General features: G+C 48.2%; 1 protein-coding gene across 3 annotated transcripts in view; it reads left to right on the top strand.

Moving 5' to 3' along the window:
* The window catches only part of ABTB3 (ankyrin repeat and BTB domain containing 3), a gene marked incomplete at both ends in the record, with an annotated part of 299,674 nt that overhangs the window by 252,005 nt on the left and 24,755 nt on the right, over positions 1–22,914 (top strand). For 2 of the 3 annotated variants that reach the window (XM_080705134.1, XM_080705136.1), the window contains 7 exons: positions 4,074–4,239; positions 6,644–6,733; positions 8,764–8,865; positions 10,834–10,927; positions 11,047–11,182; positions 11,877–12,097; positions 14,179–14,357. In XM_080705134.1, the coding sequence (XP_080561260.1) occupies positions 4,074–4,239; positions 6,644–6,733; positions 8,764–8,865; positions 10,834–10,927; positions 11,047–11,182; positions 11,877–12,097; positions 14,179–14,357 (988 nt within the window). The remainder of the gene's footprint in view (positions 1–4,073; positions 4,240–6,643; positions 6,734–8,763; positions 8,866–10,833; positions 10,928–11,046; positions 11,183–11,876; positions 12,098–14,178; positions 14,358–22,914) is intronic. The other variant, XM_080705135.1, reaches the window with a different exon arrangement.

Raw genomic sequence — 22,914 nt, 5'->3', positions numbered from 1 at the left:
AAAGCCTAGAGCTAAATTCTTCCATATATTGTCAAGTTATATTTGACAAGGTTTCCACGAACATTTGGTGGAGGAAATAATAATCTTTTAACTAAATAATGTTGAAAAATTAAAATTACATGAAAACATTTCAATATTTCTTTTTGCTTTCTTTCTTAACAGATAATATTTTTTTCTATTTTTTAGGTGAAACTATCATATATTTATATATTTATTTTTCAGAAAAAAAAACTATCCTAATATGGAATATGAACTCTAAATACCCAAAACGATCTTGAAAAAGAACAAAGCTAGAAGATATATATTTTCTGATTTCAAACCATATAAAGCTACAATAATTGAAACAGTGTAGTACTGTTCTAAAGGCAGATATATAAACTATTGGAGCTAAATAAAAGCCTAGAGCTAAATTCTTCCATATATTGTCAAGTTATATTTGACAAGGTTTCCACGAACATTTGGTGGAGGAAATAATAATCTTTTAACTAAATAATGTTGAAAAATTAAAATTACATGAAAACATTTCAATATTTCTTTTTACTTTCTTTCTTAACAGATAATATTTTTTTCTATTTTTTAGGTGAAACTATCATATATTTATATATTTATTTTTCAGAAAAAAAAAACTATCCTAATATGGAATATGAACTCTAAATACCCAAAACGATCTTGAAAAAGAACAAAGCTAGAAGACGTATATTTTCTGATTTCAAACCATATAAAGCTACAATAACTGAAACAGTGTAGTACTGTTCTAAATGCAGATATATAAACCATTGGAGTTAAATAAAAGCCTAGAGCTAAATTCTTCCCTATATTGTCAAGTTATTTTTGACAAGGTTTCCATGAACATTTGGTGGTGGAAACAATAATCTTTTAACTAAATATTGTTGAAAAATAATACTTACATGGAAAAGAATAAAATTGGACCCTTACCTAATCCCATATACAAATATTAACTCAAAATAGATAAAAGACCTAAATATAAATCTTAAGACTATAAACTTTTAGAAGAAAATCTGGGTCATAAAACCTCACAACATTGAAATTGGCAGTGATTTCTTGGATATGATTTCAATGCCACAGGCAACAGAAGAGTATACAAACTCCCTAAAAAATAAAAAATATTGTATATCCAAAGACAATGTAAACAGAGTTAAAAGTTACTAATAGAATTGGATAAAATATTTCCAAATGCTATATCTGAAGGTATATTAATATTCCAACTAGACATCCTAAAAATTAACAACAATAAAGGCAAACAATACAATTTAGAGATAGGTAAAAGACTAACATAAATAATGAATCTCCACAGATAACCAATCTTAGTTGTCTGTTGGATGGAAAATCTTGTTTCTCTGGTTCTGGTGTGTGTTACCTATTTCTTCTTTGTAGTTAATCTCTTGGAGTATTTTCTCTAGTGCTGGTTTTGAAGACATAAATTCCTTCAGTTTCTGTTTGTCATTGAAACTTCTTATTTTTCCATCTAATTTGATAGAAAGTTTTGCTGGGTAGGAAATTTTTGGCTGGAAGTTGTTTTCTTTCAGAGTTTGGAATATGTTACTCCAAGTCCTTCTGGCTCTCATGACTTGGTTTGGGAAGTCTGGAGTGATTCTAATTGGTTTGCCTCTGAATGTCACTTGGTCCTTTGTTTTTGTTGCCTTTAAGATTATCTGCTTGGCTTCCACATTGGTCATTTTGACAATTATGTGGCGTGGGGATCCTCTTCTCCGATCTTGTCTAAAGGGAGTTCTATAAGTTTTCTGGACCTGTGTATCGGCCTCTTGCTCTATGTTTGGAAAATTTTCTGCTATTACTTCCTTGAAGAGATTGTTGATCCCTTTGGTTTCACTTTCTTTTCCCTCCTCTATTCCAATTATTCTTATGTTAGCTCTCTTAAAATGGGCCCATATTTCTTCAATGTCAGATTCCTGCTGTCGGATATTTTTTTCTAGATTAGAAACTATGCGTTCATTTTTTGAATGATAATCTTCTAAGAGCGAGATTCTGTTCTCCATGTGGTCTAATCGGTTGTTTGTGCTTTGAATTGAGGCCTTTACTTCATTAATTGCATCCTTTATCTCTTTTTGGCTCTCTCTGAGTTCTTTTCGAAGCACCTCTATTATTTCTACAGTTATTTTCCTGATTTGATCTTCTAGAAATCTCTGATTTTCTGTTTTATCAGGTTCTGATGTTGTGGGGTTGTGGGCATTCATTGCTCCGGTGTTATTCCTCTTTCCCATGATTTTGGAAGTTTGTGCCTTCTCTGGGTTCTTCCCTTGGGTCACTATGACTTCGCTTAAGGTGCTCTGGATCTCGAGTCTGTAGTATCTCTGACCCCACTACTCCTTTACTGGGTTGTATCATAGAGTCTCTGACCCAGGGAGTCGATAGAGGCTGCTTTAGACTATGGGGGGTGCCAGGTTGCGCGTTCTCCTATGGTGTGATATCTCTGCCACCGCCACTCCCTCACTGGGTCAAGTCCCAGGGAGTACAGTACTGGGATTTCTCCTCTGTGGCCCGCAATTTGACTCACTGTTCTTGAGTACGCAGATGTAGCTGTACTGGACTCGGTGAATTCACTGCTGCTGCCGCCGGTGGCAATATGGCGCCGCTGCCACGCCCTCGGCCATGAGACTGGCATATTTTTTCTTCTCTGCTTTTGAGTTCCACTCTGAGTCCCTGCAGCGTGTGCTGAGCTCAGCCACTGGGAGCTTTAGATGTTCCCTGCGCCGAAAGATCCCGCCTGGCTGTTCTGCAGCAGCTCACCTCGGCTTGCTGTAGCCGTCCGGTGAATTCGCCGCTGCCGCCGGCAGTAGGGCGCTGCTGCCGCGTCCTCGGGCGTGAGGCCGGTGTATCTCCTCTGTGGCTCTGAGCTCTGTTCTCAGTCCGCTTTCTCTCTGGAGCCTGGTGATTTTTTTGTTTCTCTGGTGATGGTGTTTTCTGGCTATGAAAGGCGCTGATTTTGTGGTAATGGAGATTGGTTGTTAGCGGGGCTCTTAAGCCCCGCTTTTCTCGGTCGCCATCCTATACTTTATTTGGAAACAGGGTCTCACTGAGTTGCTGAGAGCCTCACTCAGTAGCTGAAGCTGGCTTCAAACTTGTGCAATCCTCCTGTCTCAGCCTCCCAAGCAATGGGATTACAAGCATGCGCCACCACGCCCAGCCTTGTTGTGATTTTTGTGTTTTTGTTTGTTCTGTGGTACGAGGGATGGAACCCAGGGGTATTCTACCTCCGAGCTACACCCCTACCCTATTTCTTATTCTTGATTTTGAAACAGGGTCTCACTGAGTTGCAAAGGGCCTCACTAAGTTTCTGAAGCTGTCCTCAAACCACAATCCTCCTGTCTCAGCCTCCGTAGTGCTGGGATCACAAGCGTACACCACCACACCCGGCCCTTGTGTTTTGAATGTAGAGGAGCCACACGTTCTGTTTGTCCATCTGGCATTTCTTAACACTCCATGCTCTGTGTGCTGTCTGACCCTGGGATGGGGAGGCACACACACAGATCCCCACTCTCAGCATCCCCAGCCTTAGTGTGGAGAGTCAGACAGGTGAACAGGCAAACAGCAGCTGCTGTGATTGGGGAACAGGGTGACCCAATAGCCACGCAGCCTGGCTCTCCACACAGAAGACGGAGGTTCAGATCCCAGCTCCGCCCCTCATAGACTGTGTGGCCTTGGCAAGGGCCCTGAGCTGCGCCTGTCCTCCACAGGTTAAGAAGGGTAATGACAGTACTTAGCTTTTTGGTTTGTGTGGGAATTAAATGAATTAATTCACATAAATAGTTTAGCAGAGGGTCTGACCCATATGAACATTCAATAAATATTCACCTTCATGAAACTGAGCTCTGTATGCTGTGGGAAGACAGAGGACGAGACGGCCAACGCAGTATAAAGGAGGAGGGAGAGACATCCGTCATTTTAATGGTAGATGAGGAACTAGCAATTTACAGGAAAAGCAAAGGCTGAGGTCCTCAGTGCTCCCTAAGGAACGTGCTCGGTGCTCCCGCTCCCGGAGACAGTCTCTGGGGAGGCTGCCACACCCATGTCACCATCTCTCCCTCCCTCAGGGCGGACGACTGCTTTTGCGCTTCTCGGAAGCTGGACGCAGTGGCCATCGAAGCCAAGTTTAAGCAGGACCTGGGCTTCCGGATGCTGAACTGCGGGCGGACGGACCTGGTGAAGCAGGCGGTGTCTCTGCTGGGCCCGGATGGGATCAACACCATGAGCGAACAGGTACAGGGTCCCTGTGGCTGAACCTGCACCCCACCGCCTCCCCGGGCACCTCCCTTCAGCAAGATGGGGGCTGTGGGCTGGACAGAGGCTCCCCTGCTGGCCACTTAGTTTGCCTTTTTTTAAGAGCTTTTTTTTTTTCCTTCAGGGATTTTTTTTTTTAAGGATTTTGTTGTTTGTTTGTTTTTCTTAGTTTTTAAAATATCTGATAAAAATAATCTTGTTCATCTTTATAGAAGTAGCACATGGTCCTTGCAGCTGAAATGGAAAAGAGAGAAAAATAGATGTACTCCAGAAAGGAAATCATACCATAAGCCAGATGACCATCATTTATATTTAGCCCGAGTCCTTCAAGTCCTTTTCCAGTGTAATTAAAATCAGTTCTCTACGTGCCTGGACCGCACAGGGCAAGTCCAGGCTGATTTCCCCAAACTTTTAGAGTATGTTTATGAGACACGAGAGTCAGTCTGGGGGCCCTAGGAGGCAGCTCAGAGATAGGCAGAAGCCCCCCAAATCCCAAAACTGGCACAGTGAGAGGTATTGGTGTCCTCCAACCAAGGCACCCTGTGAAATGGTCACAGACAGAAAACAAACCGTGGGAATCCCAAACGGACAGTTGCAAGGGAGAGAGGGGCTGTGTCTCACCTGGGCAGCTCATACAGCGAGCTCCAGAGAGGGGACAGAGACTGTTTAATAATTTTTTTGGTCAACACTAAGAATCCCCAGTACACACACACTTTCTCTTTCTCTCTCTCTCTCTCTCTCTCTCTCTCTCTCTCTCTCTCTCTCTCTCTCTCTCCCTCCCTCCCTCCCTCTCCCAAATCATCTATCAAAGATGGTTTGCACCTGGACTCAGTAGCTCATGTCTGTAATCCCAGTACCTGGGAGGCTGAGACAGGAGGATCACAGGTTGGGGTCCAGCCTCAGCAGTTTAGTGAGACCCTGTTTCAAAACAAAAAGGCTGGGGTGTAACTCAGAGGTAGAATGCCACTGGGTTTAATCTCTAGTAACACGTGCACGCGCGTGAGCACACACACACACACACACAGAGTAAAGCTAGCTTGCAACATTATAGAATTATCTATTGAAGAAATCATTTTTAACAGTGACATTGTGTTTTCACTGCACCTCAGTGGTTAGATATTTAGGTTATTTCTAGGTTTTATCTGGATATTTTAGGTGGCTACTTTTATTTTTATTTTTTGGTTACTTTTATTGATAGTGCTGAGCCAAACATACTTAAGCAAGGCTTTGTTCAAATTTCTGATCATTCCACTAGGGTGATTCTTACAAAGAGAGGCAGCGGCTCCAACCCATCAGCCGTCCCTCGGGGTCTCCGCCTTCAGCTACCTTCCCCGGAGGCTGCGTTTCCTGTGTTACTCCGTCCAGCTGCATATGTGTGCCCTGTTAATCTTCTGCTCATCTTCCCTGCCTTTCCCTGGATCTTTACAGTTTCCCTCATTCACTCAGGGCTCTTTATATATCAGGCACATAGTCCTTGGCTGTCATGGGACAGATATGTCTCAAATTATTGTTCACCTTTGAATTTTATCTCTAGTGTTTTCAATTTTATGTCCTTAGCACTAGAATGATTTTCCTCTGTGATTCCTTTCATTACTTTTATGTCTAGAAATGGATCCAGACACCAGTTTAGACATCTTTTATGGTTTCAATTTTTCCTAGGTAGTTATAATAAAACTAGAAGTAATTTTGGATGTATGGTATGAAAGACACCTCTAACTTGAGTGTTTCCCAAATAGCTGCCTTCGCGACACTGTTGACTGAAGAATCCGTCCCTTCCTTCCTTCTGATGGTTGTGGTAGAGTTGGGAATAAGCAGGAGTCATGGGCAGATGTGCTGTTACATCCCTCCTTCGCTTGCCTTTTGCTTGTAAATGATAACATAAGCCAGATGTTAAGGATGAGGGATGCCACATGCTCAGAGGCATCCAATTACCCTTGACTTTGACCAGCAGCGGCTGATACAGAGCAAAGAGAACTCTCCTTAGATTATGAGAGAACATGTCAAAGAAGCAGTGTTCATCAGCTGGATAGCTCAGGGCTGCTCTGGCAGAATCCAGAAAGGCCTACAAGTTGTAAGTTGAAATCAGCTTCTTGTTTTAAGAAACGTTCTTAGATCCATCACATCCCCAGACAGACAGACGAAAACCCTTCCTGCAACTTAAGCAAAGAAAAATGCTGGAAAGGCAATGTAAGCCCCTTCTCGCCGCCACGAGTTCCCAGAATGCACGGGGCCACACGCACGCTAGATTTATTTATTATTGTCATGCTAGATTTCGAGCACAAGCACAGCCTCCTACATGCAAGTAAGACGTTCCATTTGTTCGTGTTGACTGACACGGCCACTTTGTAAACGTTCTCCGTTCTCTGGTTTTGACTCACCGCAGGGCATGACCCCCCTGATGTACGCCTGCGTCCGTGGGGACGAGGCGATGGTTCAGATGCTGCTGGATGCCGGAGCTGACCTGAATGTGGAGGTGAGGGTGCACAGGCCTGCAGGGCCCCCGGCCAGCCAGGAGAGGGGGGATTTTCCTTCCAGAGCCGCCGCTGAGGGGGCTCAGCCCTTCCAGTGACGGTGGCCCTGGTGCAACCTCCTAATAGATTTTGTCCATCCCAAGGCTCCAGTTCAACCAAACTCCAAGGAGCTTCCTACAACATGGCTGCAAGGAGCTCTGGCTGTTTGGGGCTCAGGAGTCCCAAGCTCCCTACTCCTACTGCCAGTCCATGCCTTCTGAGACTGGGGCAGGAAGAGCTCTCCTGAGCCATCAGCCAGCTCCCTCTGCCTGATCCAACAGAGGATGTTCTGGACCACTCCCCTGAGCTGAGCCTTTCCCCACTTTGATCCACTGACCTCCCCCACCAAATCCTGATGGGCTCGCTCTGGCTGAATTGATAAATCTTAAGGCCAATCTCGGGGCTTTCTTAAGGCAGCACAGTAGAGTGGAAAGCGCTCCCCCTGCACACACAGGCTTTCGAATTTCACAGACCTGGGTAGAAAGCTCCGAAACTGCCACCTTCATAGTGACTTGCTTTGAGCTGGGCAAGTAGCGTCACCTTTCTGTCCCCATCTGCAAAATGGGAGAACAGTCACACCATCACAAACAGTTGTCAGAAGGAGTATCGACAGTGCCTAGAACAGGTTTGCACTCTGTTAATATCCGTTGCTCCACCCCATCCTAGGCGGGAAGTAGGCGGGAAGTTGCAAGACTCTTCCGCAGTCTCTGCTGTCTGAAGGCCCACTCTCCCTGGCAGCCAGGTATTGGCAGTGTCAGACACCAGAGATATTGGCATGCCGAGGCTATCGATCAGCAATTCTGGGATATTTTTTTAGTCCAAAATTAGATGCTTTTGCAGTCTCATTACCATAATGCTTTTTTTCTTAATTAGTGAGTTTTCTATTTGTCTAAGGAAAGCTGACAATAGGAATATTTTGGATCTAGACTTATTATTTTCTATCTTAACAAGTGTCAAGTATTTGAGGATCCCCCTGCCATGAATCGCTAAGCTCCATATAAACCTCTCTGCAAGGGCTCCCCGCTCGGGTCTGGATGGGGTTCTCTGGTCCTCCCCTCCACCCCCACCCCATGGATCTCAGCTCAGGACCTTCGTCTGGCATAGAGAACTGAACACAGGCATCGAGGTTGCATGGCCCTGGAAAAGTTGTGTAGAAAGGCCGATCTTCCAAGACCCCTATAGTTTCCCCACCGCCTCTCTCTTGGCCTGGGGTGTGTTGAGGTCTCCATCCTGCAAGACCCATCTCAGATCACTCATTTGTGAGTCCAGGGGACATTTCATGCCGATGTTTCCAGTGACGTGAGGATCCTTGTCAACCAGGCAGCCAGCAGAAGGGTGAATCCAGCACAGTGGGGCGGGCTCTGAGTGCACAGTGAAGACCTTCCCTTAGAGGAGTGGTTGGCTTCCCCGGCCTGGAAGCTCAATGTAGACCACCCCTTGCCCAGAGCTTGCTGCCTCTGAGAATCTCTTAAAAGTATGAGAGTAATGGTAGTGACAGTTCATGCTCTCCGACGTCCTGTGGCTCTCAGAACCTCCTCGAGCAAAAAGAGGAAAGAGACAGGAAGAGGAGCTGGCTTGTTCTGGCTGCCATTCTCCAAGACAGAGCCCAGACATGATCAGCAGATACCTACTAATCTTTTACAGAGGAAACATGAAGGGGTCCTTTATTAGGCACAGACGACCTAAAGACACTCAAGTTTTCTCACTGCCCCCATGGATAAAACCTCCAAAACATGGTCCTCCAATGGCGTGCCTTTGGAAGGTTGCTTCTTTTTCTGTGTTTACAGCACAAGCCAGACTGATGCCCACTTCCAGTGAGAGGTGTGTGGGGCATCGAGCAGGAAAAAAATCCCTACCCCCCAAGTTGTCAACACTCCCCAGGACATCTTTTTTACACATCTCTAGCCCATGTGCCCGGCCACAGATAGGTCAAATTTGCTAGCCTAAGTGTTGTGAAGGTCACGTTTTGAAAATAACTTCGATTTGTTTATAGGTTGTCAGTACTCCTCATAAATATCCATCCGTCCACCCTGAGACCCGCCATTGGACGGCTCTGACTTTTGCTGTGTTGCATGGACATATTCCTGTAGTTCAGGTATTAATGGATTTCCCTCTCCACGTCTGACCTTAAAATTCACCTCCTTCGTGAAGCAAATCAAACCTCCCCCAGCATGCATACTCCCTACGAGATTCATATTGGTTAACCGCATCTCAATGTGGCATGTTCATATCATGTGAATAAAAATCTTGTGCGCGATACCTATTTGGCCGGGCTTTAACCAATATGAAATGATCGAGGGCCCACACGCATCCTCGCGCAGAGCGGCGAACTTGCGAAGTCCTTGCCGGTCGCTTCGGTTGGGGCCTCGTCTCGTGTTGTGGATTTGCTCGTTTACTTGTCATAACGTGAGCCCGAGATGGCTGGTGTCGATACCTCGGAACCTCCCTGTAGGCGTGGCCCAGGTGTTCTGTGGAATCTAGTGCTTCCAACCCGTGGGAAGGAGCATGCAGATCCCAAGGGCGTAGGTACAAAGGATGCTTGCGTGGGGGCCTCTTCCTGAGCAAGCGATCCAGTAATGCCTTAGCATGTGTCTTCTGAAACAGCCCCAAGATGGTGACGTGCCTCGTCCAAGGTTCTTGGGGATTATAAATGCGTACCGCTCGCACTTTTTCTGGCTGTTGTAGAGTTGGTTTTCAGTGAATCTCATCCAGCACATTCTAGATCTTAAACTTGGTCTTTACTTCACTGGAAAAGAGAGATGAGCTTCCAGGGCTGTGACACCCCAGCCCCACAGTGAGTGCTGAGCTTTGGGGACAGCAGGGAGGTGCCTCCTTGATGGAGCTGGTACCTCTGAGTTCCACGCAGGGCAGGAAATGGCACTGCAGGCACATTCAGCAATGCTCTGCCTTCACAGGAACCCTTTTCTGTCTCCTGGGTCATGGGGCTCCTTAGGATAGATCCAGAGTGATGTTTCCAGAGGCTGAGTGTGTGACAGGTCACCCCGGGAGCTGGCTTTGCCTATGGGGCATCATGCCCAGCCCCCTCCTCATAGAGGAATCTAAGAAAGAAAGGGTCAGATGGTGATCCTGGCGGACATAGATGATACCTCTTAACAGGCAGTGGCATCCCCAGTCTTTAAATCAGGAGTGAGGACAGTGAGAAGCCAAGGCCACACCGAGCTCAGGCCCTCTCCCCGCTGTGGGCGCAGCCAGCGGTACTGTGCTGAGTGGACAGTCCACTCCTGACTGCACCTTCAGGCAGCACCAAGTAGGGAGTGAAGGTGGCAGATTCCCCCATGTGACATCAGCAAGGCTGACAGCACATTTTCTGTGACTGTGACCCAGCACGGACAGAACCTCTGCATGGACAGAACCTCTGCCTGCTTTAAGAAGCCCAGATACCCCAGGGAACACACTGCATGCAGGCAGGAGAAGCAGAACCTTGGAAGCTCACTCTGCCGCTATAATAACTGGCCCTGCTGGCCAGAAAAGTTAGCGTTTGCCAACCTGTCCTCAGAGCCACCCACAGGCCTCTGGAAGAGACTCTTGCCCTGCTGGGCCAAGCATGTCCTCAAAGTCCCTCAAAACTCCTGAGAGTCTGCATGAAAGACCACTCCAGTGCCCTATGTAAGGCCTGCAAAACCAGCCAAACAGGGGAGTCCTCCAGCATTCTGATGCCAAGGACTTCTAGAAGCTCGGTACTTCCAGAAACTTTAATGTACATACAACTACCCCCGGACCACCTCCCCAGAGATCTTTTAAAATGCAGGCTCCCATTGAGGAGTTCTGGGCTGAGGCCAGACAGGCAGACATTCTGACAAGCTCCCAGGTAACGCTGATCCTATTGTGCATGGACCACACTGTGGATAATCTGAGATTCCAGAAGATTCCGGAGGCCCTCGGCTCATCCTGTGAGATGCGGTCCCTCCGGCCCCGTGCCCACAGTCACTGGCCCCGAGGGAGGGAAGGCGCATCGGCACCTCGCTGACTTTCCACCCGGCTCCCGCCGCCTCTTGGCGCGGTGTGTCTCTGAAATGTCTCAATGGCCCCTCTTCCTCCACAGCTCCTCCTGGATGCCGGGGCCAAAGTGGAAGGCTCGGTGGAACACGGCGAGGAGAACTACTCAGAGACGCCCCTCCAGCTCGCAGCTGCCGTAGGTACGTCGTTGTTCTGGCCCCACCCGGGGTCTCCGCCACCCTGGCCCTTGACGTGCGTCTGATTCTATTTTTTTTTTTTACTTTATTTTCTTATGGAACCCCCTTCTCTGGGCTTGCAGGAAATTTTGAGCTGGTTAGTTTGCTGTTGGAGCGTGGTGCGGATCCCCTGATAGGAACCATGTACAGGAATGGAATTTCTACGACCCCCCAGGGGGATATGAACTCTTTCAGCCAGGCTGCAGCTCACGGACACAGGTAGGCTAGGATGGGCCGAGGGCCCAAGCGGTGCTTGTTAAAAATGCAGATTCCCAGGCCTACCCAGACCTTTCCTCTCTCTGGATGTGGGGCCCAGAGGCAGTGGGAGGTCATCCAGGCCCCAGGCCCGGCCCAAGTGACCTTCCCTGCCGAGCTTCTGCTAAGAGCTGGCGGCACACAGTCACATCCACGCAGACTGGCTCCTATCATTCATCCCAACCCGCTTTGCCCACAAAGACACGCATCCCTCTTGGCCAATTTGGGCCCAAGCACATTACATCATCCATCGTGAAGTAAGAAAAAGCCATATAAAAAAAAAAAAAAAGAAAGAGCCCTTCACGTCAGCCTATGCCCCTTCCCAGTTCCCTGCAGGATTCACCCCCGGCCAATTTGATTACACATAACCCCCAGTAAAGCAGATTCGTCATGGAGTGAGTGCAGCCTGACAGAAAGGCAGAGTTCTAGAACCTTCTGGATGTTACTTAGCTCCAAACTGCCCCCCAGGAAACAAGGATGTCTGTGCCCCACCATCTTCTCCATCCTGCAGACGTATCACCCATCATCAGACCCCTGAACCTACCTCTCTGGAATGGGCCTTCCCTGGCCCAGCGTGGGCGGCCCTCCCACTTCCCCACCGCACCCCGCCCCAGCCAAGCCCCTTCCCTCTCTGAGTGTCTTCCTCTATGATTGACAGGAATGTGTTCCGCAAACTGCTCGCTCAGCCAGAGAAGGAGAAGAGCGATATCCTGTCCCTGGAGGAGATTCTGGCCGAGGGGACTGACCTGGCGGAGACAGCCCCGCCCCCCCTGTGCGCCAGCCGCAACAGCAAGGCCAAACTGAGGGCCTTGAGGGAGGCCATGTATCACAGCGCTGAGCATGGCTACGTGGATGTCACGATTGATATCAGGAGCATAGGTCAGTCTGGGCACCTCCACTGCCGCTGCTGGGCACAGGGCTGCCCGGCCCTAGGACTTTCCTTCCCTCGGCCTCCCCCCCCCCCCTCTCTCTCTCTCTCTCTCACACACACACACACACACACACACACACACATACACACACACACACACACACACAAAAGGGGGGCCCTTCACTGGTTGAAACACTCCAGGCCAAGATGCCCACTCTGTCCCCAAAGACAGCAGCACCTCACCTGCCCTGAAAACTCATCCTCAGATCGTCCTGCCCTGATACCCGAATCCTGGACCCTGGTCAGGAATTCAGATCACCTGGGGAGCTTGTCTGAATACAGATTGCCAGGCCCTACACCCAGAGGCTCTGCTGTTGAGGGTCTGGATGGATCAAGGCTGGAAATCTTTATGTTTAACAATCATCCCAGGTGGTTCCCAGGGTGACACAATCGCCACCCAAGAGCAGCCAGCTCCACGAGGCAGTGACTGAGCTAGCATCCGTTCCAGGGCACTCCTTCCTCACCAAGACTTCTTCTCCTTAGCTGCACGGGCCAAGGCCACTCCCAGGAAGATCAGAAGTGAGCTAGCAGAGCCATCTTCTTGGTGCATCTGGGAACAAAGCTAGCCTAGCTGTCACCAATCATGTGGCTTTAGCTTCCTCCAGATGAACAGCAGGACCTGGGAGTGAGGCCCTGAAAGGAGGATGTGAGCTGGGCGGGGTGGCACACACTTGCATTCGCAGCATTCGGGAGGCTGAGACAGGAGGATCCAGCTTCGCGGACAGCCTTAGCTACTTAGTGAGGCCCCTTTGCAACTCAGTGAGACCCTGTTTCAAAATAATGAATAAAAAAATAGGACTGGACTAAAAATTGTCACTTTAAAAAAACTAGGACTTGGGGAGGGGGGGTGTAGCTCAGAGGTAGAATGCCCCTGGGTTCCATTCCCAGTACTGCAAAAATAAAATATTTAATAAGTAGGATGTTAGCCGGGCGTGGTGGCGCACGCTTGTAATCCCAGCATTCGGGAGGCTGAGACCTGGAGGATCACGGTTCACAGACAGCCTCAGCTACTTAGTGAGGCCCTCTGCAACTCAGTGAGACCCGGTTTCAAAATAAAGAATAAAAAATAGGGCAGGGGGTGTAGCTCGGAGGTCGAATGCCCCTGGGTTCCATCCCCAGACCCACAAAAAAAAAAAAAAAAAAAGTAGGATGTGGGCTAACATGCAGATAGAAAGCTGAAGTCTCTGGAAACAGGCCCCTCTCAAGGGGCGACTGTTCAGTATGGGGGACTTTTAGGCCATTGTCCTAAGAGCCTGTTTTGCATGATTATGAAGCCAAGAGGCTCTCAACAGTCTACTCTTAAGAGCAGTGATGAGACATGTTCTCCCCGGTCTCTGCCTTACCATGAGACGGAGACGGAGAAGCGTATTCTAGCAATCAGCTACTGGGAAGGCTGTTGCTATGGGAGGAAGCCCTGGGAAGTGCTGCAGATGGAAATGTTCCGCACAGGGGACCCGCAGCGATAGCCTCCCTAGTTTTCTTATTCAGTTGTAACTAGCCTGTGCCCTCGCCTGTGCGGAAGATGGTCAAGTCCAGTGGTGAGTTTTACCAGCTCCCCGCTGTCACTGGGTGTGGATGTATCATATAATCCTACACAAGACTCTCCTTCCCCAGAGCTTCTCTCCCCAGTAATTAGGGGGAATAGAGACTATGAACTCAGAAGTATGCGATACATGTAAGTAACACGTGTACATAATCATTCTGGTAGTGTGTAATCACTCCACTGACACAATGATTGATTATATGATGTAAAATGTAGCCCCTAATACTATATGTAGCAGGCTGAAAGAGATATTCAGAAACAAATAGTTCAGGGATTTCAACTATAGAAATAGACCTTTAATTTCAACTTCATCAAGTCTTGGCTCTAGAGATTCATTGAAAGTCAGTCCCTTGGTCTCGTAATTTGGGAGTTTCCCGGGGAAAGGCCAATTTCCAGATAAAAACAGACCCCTTCCTTTGGTTGTTTTCCGTCCCGCCCCCTTCCTCCCCCCCTCCCCTCCCCTCCCCCGCTCCTCTCCCCTTTCAGGTGTCCCGTGGACTCTGCACACGTGGCTGGAGTCATTGCGGATCGCCTTCCAGCAGCACCGCCGGCCTCTCCTCCAGTGCTTGCTAAAGGAGTTTAAGACCATTCAGGAGGAAGAGTACACGGAGGAGCTCATCACCCAGGGCCTGCCCCTGATGTTCGAGATCTTGAAAGCAAGCAAGGTAGGCAGGGACTGAGGCTGTTGTGGTTGTGGGCAGAGAACAAGCCAGAGGTTGAGAGATGTGCGCGGATCTTTGTCCTGACCTTGCCTTTGGGTCTGACCTCTGCAGCCTTAGCCACAGGAGGCAGGTGTACCCCCTGCTGGCTGCAGCTACCTGAGCCATCATGTGTGGGGTAGCTGCTTTGCTGAGCACCTGCTACATCCCTGGGGCATATATATGGACAAATTAGACATCTTGTAACTAGGAGAAGTTGAAAAATAGCTGGGGGATGATACCAGCAGCTGTGTGCTCTCCCCCCCCCCCCGCCCAGCATAGGTGGCAATTTAAAAGCAATGGGAAAGTGCCAGGAGAGGTTTGAGAATTGAGAAGGGAGGGGGAAGAAGGTGTGTTTCCCTAAGGCACCAACACTGCTCCAGGCCTGGATGGACAACTGAAAGCAGGCGGGAAGCAGGGAGTGGGTGCAGCTTTCTGGAAAACAGTGCAGACCCTGCTGTTTCTGGAAAACACAGGTTCGAGGACAGCCTCAGCAAATAGTGAGGCCCTCATCGACCTAATGAGACCCTGTTTCAAAATAAAAAGTAAAATGAAATAGGGCTAGAGTAGAATTTCCAGGATAATAGAATCCCAGGGGATAGAATTCAGAGGTAGAATTCTCCTGTATTAAATCCCTAATACCACCAAAAAAAAAAAAAATATCTCTGGGGCCACTTGTTTAACAGTGTTAAAGGGGCCATGTCACTCTGTCATGTGTCTTGATGGGAAACACAGAGAGCTACTAGCCTGGATGCACTTGTCCCCACAGACCAAAGGCAAGAGGTGGTGGGTCATGCCCAGCACTGTGACCATGAGAAGCACCAGGGAGGGCCACTCTGCCCCCAAGACTCCGAGGAGCATGTGCCATGAATCATCATCCATCATGGGCACCAACGTCTCCGTGGGTGTAGGCCAGGACAGCGCAGTGGTTGGCTTCATGGACTCTGGAGCCAAGCTCACAGGGTTCAAATCCCGGCTCTGCCACTTACTAGCCTAATGGCCCTAGCTAAGCTGCTTCGCTCTGCCTCAGTTTCCCCATATGTCAATGAGGGACAATCACTATACAGATCTCTTGGAGTGGTTGTGAGTAGACAAGGAGTCAGTACTCCGATGCCCTTCAGCTCATCCCTGACACAAAGCAAAGGCTTTCTGAGCATCTATTATCATAAAGATGGCCTCACCTGAAGAGTATTTCTATATTTCCCAAAGGCTGTTCTGTTAAGCCAACCCCTCAGCAAGGGTGAAAGCAAAATAATTAACACTCCAGTACATCTCAGGCACCAGCCAGATGTGATTCGCAGCCTGCAAACAGCTGGAGTCCAGAACAGCAATGGGTTATGAAAACCTCCCCCCAACCCCAGAGCCTTGAATACCGTAATTCACAAAGAGAATTGAGTGTTTTCCACATTCATTAGACCTTGGAACCCTTTTCAAAAGAAGTACACCAGGTGTGGTGGCATACGCTTGTAATCCCAGTACTGAGGAAGCAGAGATGGGAATTGCAGGTTCAGAGCCAGCCTCAGCAACTTAGCAAAGCTCTCAGCAACCTGGTGAGACCCTGTTTCCAAATAATAAATAAAATCGAGCTGGGAGTATATCATAAAGGTAGAATGTGTCTGAGTTCAATTCCCAGTAACCTCCCCAAAATGAAGTGTGTCAAGACACAAACTAAGATTTTTTTTCTAAGATAAAATATATACTTTCTAAGTTGGGCGTGGTACCACAAGCCTGTAATCCCAGTACTTGGGAGATTGAGACAGGAGGATGGGAGGTTTGAGGCCAGTGCATGGTACCTTAGAGCGGTCCTGTTTCAAAATAAAAAGGCTGGAGGTGTAGTTCAGTGGAAGAGTGCCTCTAGGTTCAATCCCCAGTACCACAATAAAAAATAAATAGAATATATTTTTTAAATTTAACTACATGGCAGACACAAATCTGAGCAAAAGTATTAACTCATTTATCCTCACAAATAGCTTTTAAAGGAGGTACTACTCTTATCCCCATTGAACAGATAGGGAAACTGAGGCACCGGAAGCCAGGTTTGCACCCAGGCGGTCAGATTCCAGGGCCAGCCCTCTGACCTCTTTATGCCAGGACAGGCTTTGTGGAGCTCTGAGGTCCACAGTGGAGCCTGTGAAGTCTCAGAAAAAGCTGGCCTGGCCAGGCATGATGGCGCATGCTTGGAATTCTAGTACATGGGAGACTGAGACAGGAGGATCATAGTTTTGCGACCAACTTAGTGAGACCTTATCTGCAACTTAGTGAGGCCCTGTTTCAAAATAAAGAATTAAAAATAGGGCTGGGAGTGTAGCTTGGAGTTCAATCCCTAGTGCCACAAAGAAAGCTGGCCTGTGGACCAGGGGAAGCATGGGGTCCCCCCACACACACCAGGCTGGGATGATTGGGATGCACCCAAGGGCAGAGGGCACATGGAGCTGTCTTCTTGGGACAGCAGGGAGGGCGCCTCAGTAAGGAAGGAGAGATACGGCCCATCTGCTTTCAGAGCATCTCGGGGCACTTGGCCCCAGAGTCCCGTTAGCTGTTCTCATTAGCACCCATCCTTAGCCCAGCATCTCCTGGCCCCTGCAGACCGGATCTGTGCTTGCTGTCCAGAACAGCCGAGACCCTAAATGGCAGCAGGTGCATCGGCCTCGGCGTAATGAGCTTCAGCAGGTCCTCTAAGAGCAAAAGCTGCTGGCAGCATTTCAAAACCAAACCCCTCTCCCTCCCCCTCCAGCGCAAAAATAAATGAGTGAAAAAGGGCTTTCCCCTGCACTTACCTAAGAATCTATCTTACTGAAAAGTATTTCTGTGTCTGTTCCCAGGGTCTGTATTCTGTTGTTTTGGGGAGGAACTGTTTGGCTGTTAGTTGGTTGGTCTAGTTCTAAAATTTTTTGTTTTGGTTTGGTTGTTTCTGGTTTTGGTGTTGATGTTGGTGTTGGTTGAGGGGATTGTTTGTGTTGTTGCTGTTTTGTGTTTTGTTCTTTTTTGTTACCTAGTCTTTTATATTGGCTATAGTAGGAATTCTAGAATTTACTGAGGCATCCTATGTATTAAGAAAAGCTAATCTATAGGGTTTTTAAATAAAAACAACATACACACAGAAAAGTTACCAGGCTGTAACTACAGAGCCTAATAAGTTTTCAGAAGCTGAACAAACCATAGTCAGCACTGAGACAAAGAAATGGAACATGGCTAGCACCCACTGTCCCCTGGCCCCCACCCAGCCAGCCACTGGCACTCTCCCGGTTTCTAACACTGACTCATTTTGTCTTAAGACATAGCTTGCTTGACCAGGACAGCCCATTAGATAGGGAATATTTCCCAGAACCCGGCCCCATGAGTATACTAATCTATAAAACTCAGACAGACAGACTACCCTCCGCCCATGAGTGAGTTGTGTATAGTCACTCCCTTGAAAATCAGACTGAGTATTTTTTCTGCACAGGTCACTGTAGAGTGATGCTCAGATGCCCAGCTCAGCCCCGGCTCACTTAGGGTACAACTGAAATGCTTCTGATGGGGCCAAGGCTACCTGAGCCTCTCCTGGGCCCCACGGGGACAGGTGTGTGGCGGGCCAGCAGGGTCCAGGGCCCCTTGTCAGTGATCCAGTATCTGACAACAAGAAAGTAAGACAGGCCACTTGGTAGAATGAGGTGGGGTCACCAACCACTCCAACAGAAACAGCTGGGAGATGGGGAGAAGGAAGGGCCTTTGCCAGGAGATGTGGACCAGAGCCTACTCCTGACGGCTGCACTGACCACCCAGGGAGCGGGGAGCTAGGGACGGGGCACAGGCAGCAACTTGGCAGTGATCTGTCTGGAAGGAGCAGTCTGGGAAGAATAGTACCCTAAGAGGAGGAAGAGAAGGGAAGGGCAATTTGTCTTTACAGGGGTCCCATGGCACCCCTACTGGTGAGATGTGGTAGTACACATCACATACACTGACCACAGGAGAAAGAGGAGGCCCTCAGGTTCCCAGGGTTGTACTGGGAAAGCCAAGCATTTCCTGGCGTGTACGTGTTTGCCAAACACAGAGTCTCTTCGTTGAAAAAATTATTCCTGCCGGGCGTGGTGGTACATGCTTGTAATCCCAGCATTCAGGAGGCTGAGACCAGAGGACCACAGTTTATGGACAGCCTCAGCTACTTAGTAAGGCCCTCTGCAACTTAGACCCTGTTTCAAAATAAAGAATAAAAAATTAGGGCAGGGGGTGTAGCTTGGAGGTCGAATTCCTCTAGGTTCCATCCCCAGACCTGCCAAAAAGAAAAAAGAAAAAAGAAAGAAATAATTATTCCTGTCTTATGCTTGGGTTCTGATTGAATTGTTTCCTTTTTAGTATTTTATAATTTATTTGGGGAACTGGGGATTGAACTCAGGGGTATTCTACCTCCAAGATACACCCTCCAAGGCCTGTTTTTTTTTTATTTTTTTGTTTGGAGACAGGGTCTTGCTATGATGCTGAGAGCCTAAGTTGCTGAGGCTGGCCTTGAACCTGCAATCCTCCTGTCTCCACCTCCTATGTACTGGGATTATAAATGTGCACCACCACATCCAGCAATTGTTTACACTGCTGGATTTTGAGGGTTCTTTATATATTCTAGATACTGATGCTTTTTCAGCTATAGTTTGCAGGTACTTTCTCCCACTCCATAGCCTGTCCTTCATCTTGGCGCTGGCCTCTGCCAACTACTTTTATTTACTTTCTTTCTTTCTTTTTTTTTTTTTTTTTTGGTAGTACTGGGGTTCCTGGAAGCCCTTCTAACTCCCAGACCTATTTTTTTATTTGGAAACAGGGTCTCTTAAGCCACCAGGGCTGGCTCCGAACCAGCGTGATCCTCCTGTCTCTGCCTCCCAAGCGCGGGGATTACAAGCGTGCGCCACCATGCCTGGCTTTTATTTACTTTCTTCGACATCTTCCTGGACCTTGGTGTCCTGAAGTTTTGGGGGCATTTTCTGAGGTTCTGGGTCTTCTGTAGACCCTCTGCTTTCACTGGCTCTTTCAGCAGCCTCCTCCTTCAGCAGGGTGAGAGTAGCCGCCTCACCACTGCCGGGTTGTAGTAGAAGTCCAGGTTTCCCACTTGGCCTCTGTGGGGTGGGCATTCTGGTCACCCACAGGGCCTCCCCTGATGCCCCAGCAGGAACTGGGAGCCACGCCTTACCACTGCTGGGTGGGAGTAGAAGTCAGGCTCCTGTGTGGTCTCCACTGGCACCTGGCATGGCTCATTGCAGACCAATGGAGAAGAAAGTCCCAACCCCTTGTTTGACCTTCCATGACCCCATCTTAGTAGGGGCCTGGGTCGCCTCATAGCTGGTGAGAGTGGACGTCTGGGCTTCTTCCTTGACTTCTGCTGGCAAGGTGGGACCATATTTTTTCCTGTCATATTTGGCTGGATCCAAGCAGCTGTTGTCTAGAAGGTTCCTGCCTTGCTAGGCTGCCTCTTCTCTGGCCCTTTGTGTAGAGTGGTCAGGCTTGGGTTAAGGCTTTCTTTTCCTGTGACCACTGACAATTCCAAGTTGCCACTTCTCCAAGATCAAGAATGGGGTGTGTGCAGCAAAAAGGAAACCGGGTGACCTCGCCCCTGTGTTCCCCCTCCAGTCCCAAGGTCCCCAGCTGGTCTTTCTTCTTCCCTTCATCTCTGAGTCTTCTTAGGTTTCTTTTACATATAGCCTCCAGGGATTTTCATTGTATTTATATATTTTAGTCTGTTTTCTGTTGCAGTAACAGAATACCTGAGATGGGTGGTTTATAAAGGAAAGAGGTTTATTTTGAATGACAGTTCTGGAAGGTAGGAAGTTCAACAGCATGACATTCATGGCACAAGGCTGCTTCAACTCGTGTCAGAAAGAGGAAAGGCACATGGGAACATGCAGAAGAGAGGAGACAACGATAAGCAGCCTTGCTTCATGGCAACCTGGTCTCAGGATAACCAGTCCCACCCCACAAGAACTGCATTCACTCCTCCTTTAGTGTGTTGGGGGAGGGAGTATTGGGGAATTAGAGTATTGGAGTATTGGAATTGAAGTATTGGAGAATTTTACCTCTAAGTTATACCCCCAGCCCCATTTTTATTTTTTTTATTTATTTATTTATTTATTTATTTATTTATTTATTTATTTTGGTGGTACTGGGGTTCCTGGAAGCCCTTCTACCTCTGGGCTACACTCCCAGACCTATTTTTACATTTTCATTTTTGGAAACAGGGTCTCCTAAGCCAGCGCGCGTGGCTGGCTTCGAACCTGCGCGATCCTCCTGTCTCCGCCTACCAAGCGCGGGGATTACAAGCGTGCGCCACCACACCCGGCTTATTTTTTATTTTTAAACAGGTCTTGCTAAGTTGCTAAGAGTCTCACTTAGCTTCTAAGGCTGGTCTCAAACCTGCGATCCTCTCGTCTCAGTTTCCCAAGTACTGGGATTACGGGCATGCGCACAGCCGGCTAATGTTCACCCCTTTAATGAGCTATCACCTCTTCATGGTCCCACCACTTGTCAACACTGTTACTTTGGGAATCAAATTTCAACATGAGTTTCAGAGGAGACAAACCCCATATATATATAGTTTTTATTTTTTTGCGGTGCTGGGGATGGAACCCAGGGGCATTCTACCTCCAAGCTATACCCCCAGCCCTATTTTTTATTCTTAATTTTGAAACAGGGTCTCACTGAGATGCAAAGGGCCTAAGTAGCTGAGGCTGTGCGCCAACCGCGATCCTCCTGTCTCAGCCTCCCAAATGTTGGGATTACAAATGTGCACCACAACACCCAGCTACAAAACCTGTATTAAAGCCACAGCAACATGGAATAAGGAAGAGAATGCACGCTCCTTCTTTCTGGAAGCAGAAGGAACAGGAGGTTATGTTAGAAAGCAGTCTGGCTGCTGTGTTCCACTCACGTCCTCCTAACAGCATCTGTAGCCTCAGACTCCTCAAGGAAGCAGGCGTGTTTCCAAAGCCCCCGGTGGACGATGGCCATCAGTTCCACCAAAAGAAAAAGTCTCCACTGAAGCAGAAAATAATCAACTGAACCATAGAGCCTCTAAGAAACACTCCAATCTCTTTATGCCTCCAACTCTGTAATAATTATCCGTGAACAAAACAGCAAGCACCAAATAAACACAGAATAGAACCCCCAAAGCACCAGCCACCTCAGAAGGCATCTTGAGATTTGCCAGTTCCAACCACATTGCCCTTAAGAGAATCTCAGTGTGAATCTCAGACCCCTCAAAATGAGATTTATTTGTTTGGTTGGGTTTTTTTTGGGGGTGGTATGGTATTGGGGGTGGAACCCAGAAGCTTTCTACCTCCATGCTATACTCCCAGAACTTTTTTATATTTTATTTGGAAACAGGGTCTCACTAAGTTGCTGAAAGCCTCACTAAGTAGCTGAGGCTGGCTTCGAACCCGTGCGATCCTCCTGTCTCAGCCTCCCAAGCGCGGGGATTATAAGCGTGCGCCACCACGCCCGGCTTCAAAATGAGATTTAGTATAAACGTGGTTTGAGAAAAATTCTTAGTTTGTGAAGCTCAGGAGAAGTCTTGAAGCAGGACACGTTTGGGGTTAGCAGATCTCACCCTTTTTCCTATATTCATTCATCAAGTGTTTATTGGGCCTTTCCCACCTCCTCGTTTTCTTTCCTTGGCCCTCCACTCCTTCACACTCTCCTGGTCTCTCTCCTGTCTCTGTGGGCAGGGCCTGTGCTTGCAGGGTGACCTGCCCCAGGCACTTGGGCCTGGATATGGATTTGAGATCACTGCTGACATTACCAAGCGCTTACTGATGCCATTCTAGGCCTCTCTTACACATCCACTCCTCACAAGAACCCTTGAGGGAGGTAGCTTATCGATTATCTCCCCATTCTAGAGATGATCACCTGAATGCGGTGGTAATCCCAGTACTCAGGGGCTAAAACAGGAAGATCGCAGGTTTGAGGCTAGCCTCAGCAACTTAGCAAAACCCTCAGCAACTTAGTGAGACCTTGTTTCAAAATAAAAGAGGCTAGGAGTATAGTTCAGAGGTAGAATGCCCCCTGAATTCAATATTCAGTACCACAAGAAAAGGAGGAGGAGAGGCCAGGCGTGGTGGCACACGCTTGTAATCCCAGCATTTGAGAGGCTGAGACCAGGGGATCCGGTTCGCAGCCACCCTCAGCTACTTAGTGAAGCCCCTTGCAACTCAGTGAGACCCAGTTTCAAAATAAAGAATAAAAAATAGGACTGAGGGTATATCTCGGAGGTAGAGTGTCCCTGGGTTTCATCCCTGGTACCACAAAAAGAAGGAGGAGGAAGAGGAAGGGGGGGAGGAGGAGAGGAGAGATAATAATCCTGGGGCTCAGAAGAGGTAGCCAGAGGAGGGGGGGGCGGATGCTGAGCCTGGGGCTCAGAAGGGAGAGCCAGCAGGACCAGGATCCTGATGCAGGCAGCCTGGCCCCAGAGCTCATGCCCTCCACTGTGAGGTCACCCCATCCTTCTGCTCTCTTCTGAGGTTTTGTGTGCAGTGCACGTCTCACTGTGGAATGACAGCTTCACCCT

This window comes from Muscardinus avellanarius (genome assembly GCF_963383645.1).
Source record: "Muscardinus avellanarius genome assembly, chromosome: 11".
NCBI classification, from domain to species: domain Eukaryota; kingdom Metazoa; phylum Chordata; class Mammalia; order Rodentia; family Gliridae; genus Muscardinus; species Muscardinus avellanarius.
Note: the sequence above shows the minus strand (reverse complement) of the source record. Positions and strands in the feature narration are given on the sequence as shown.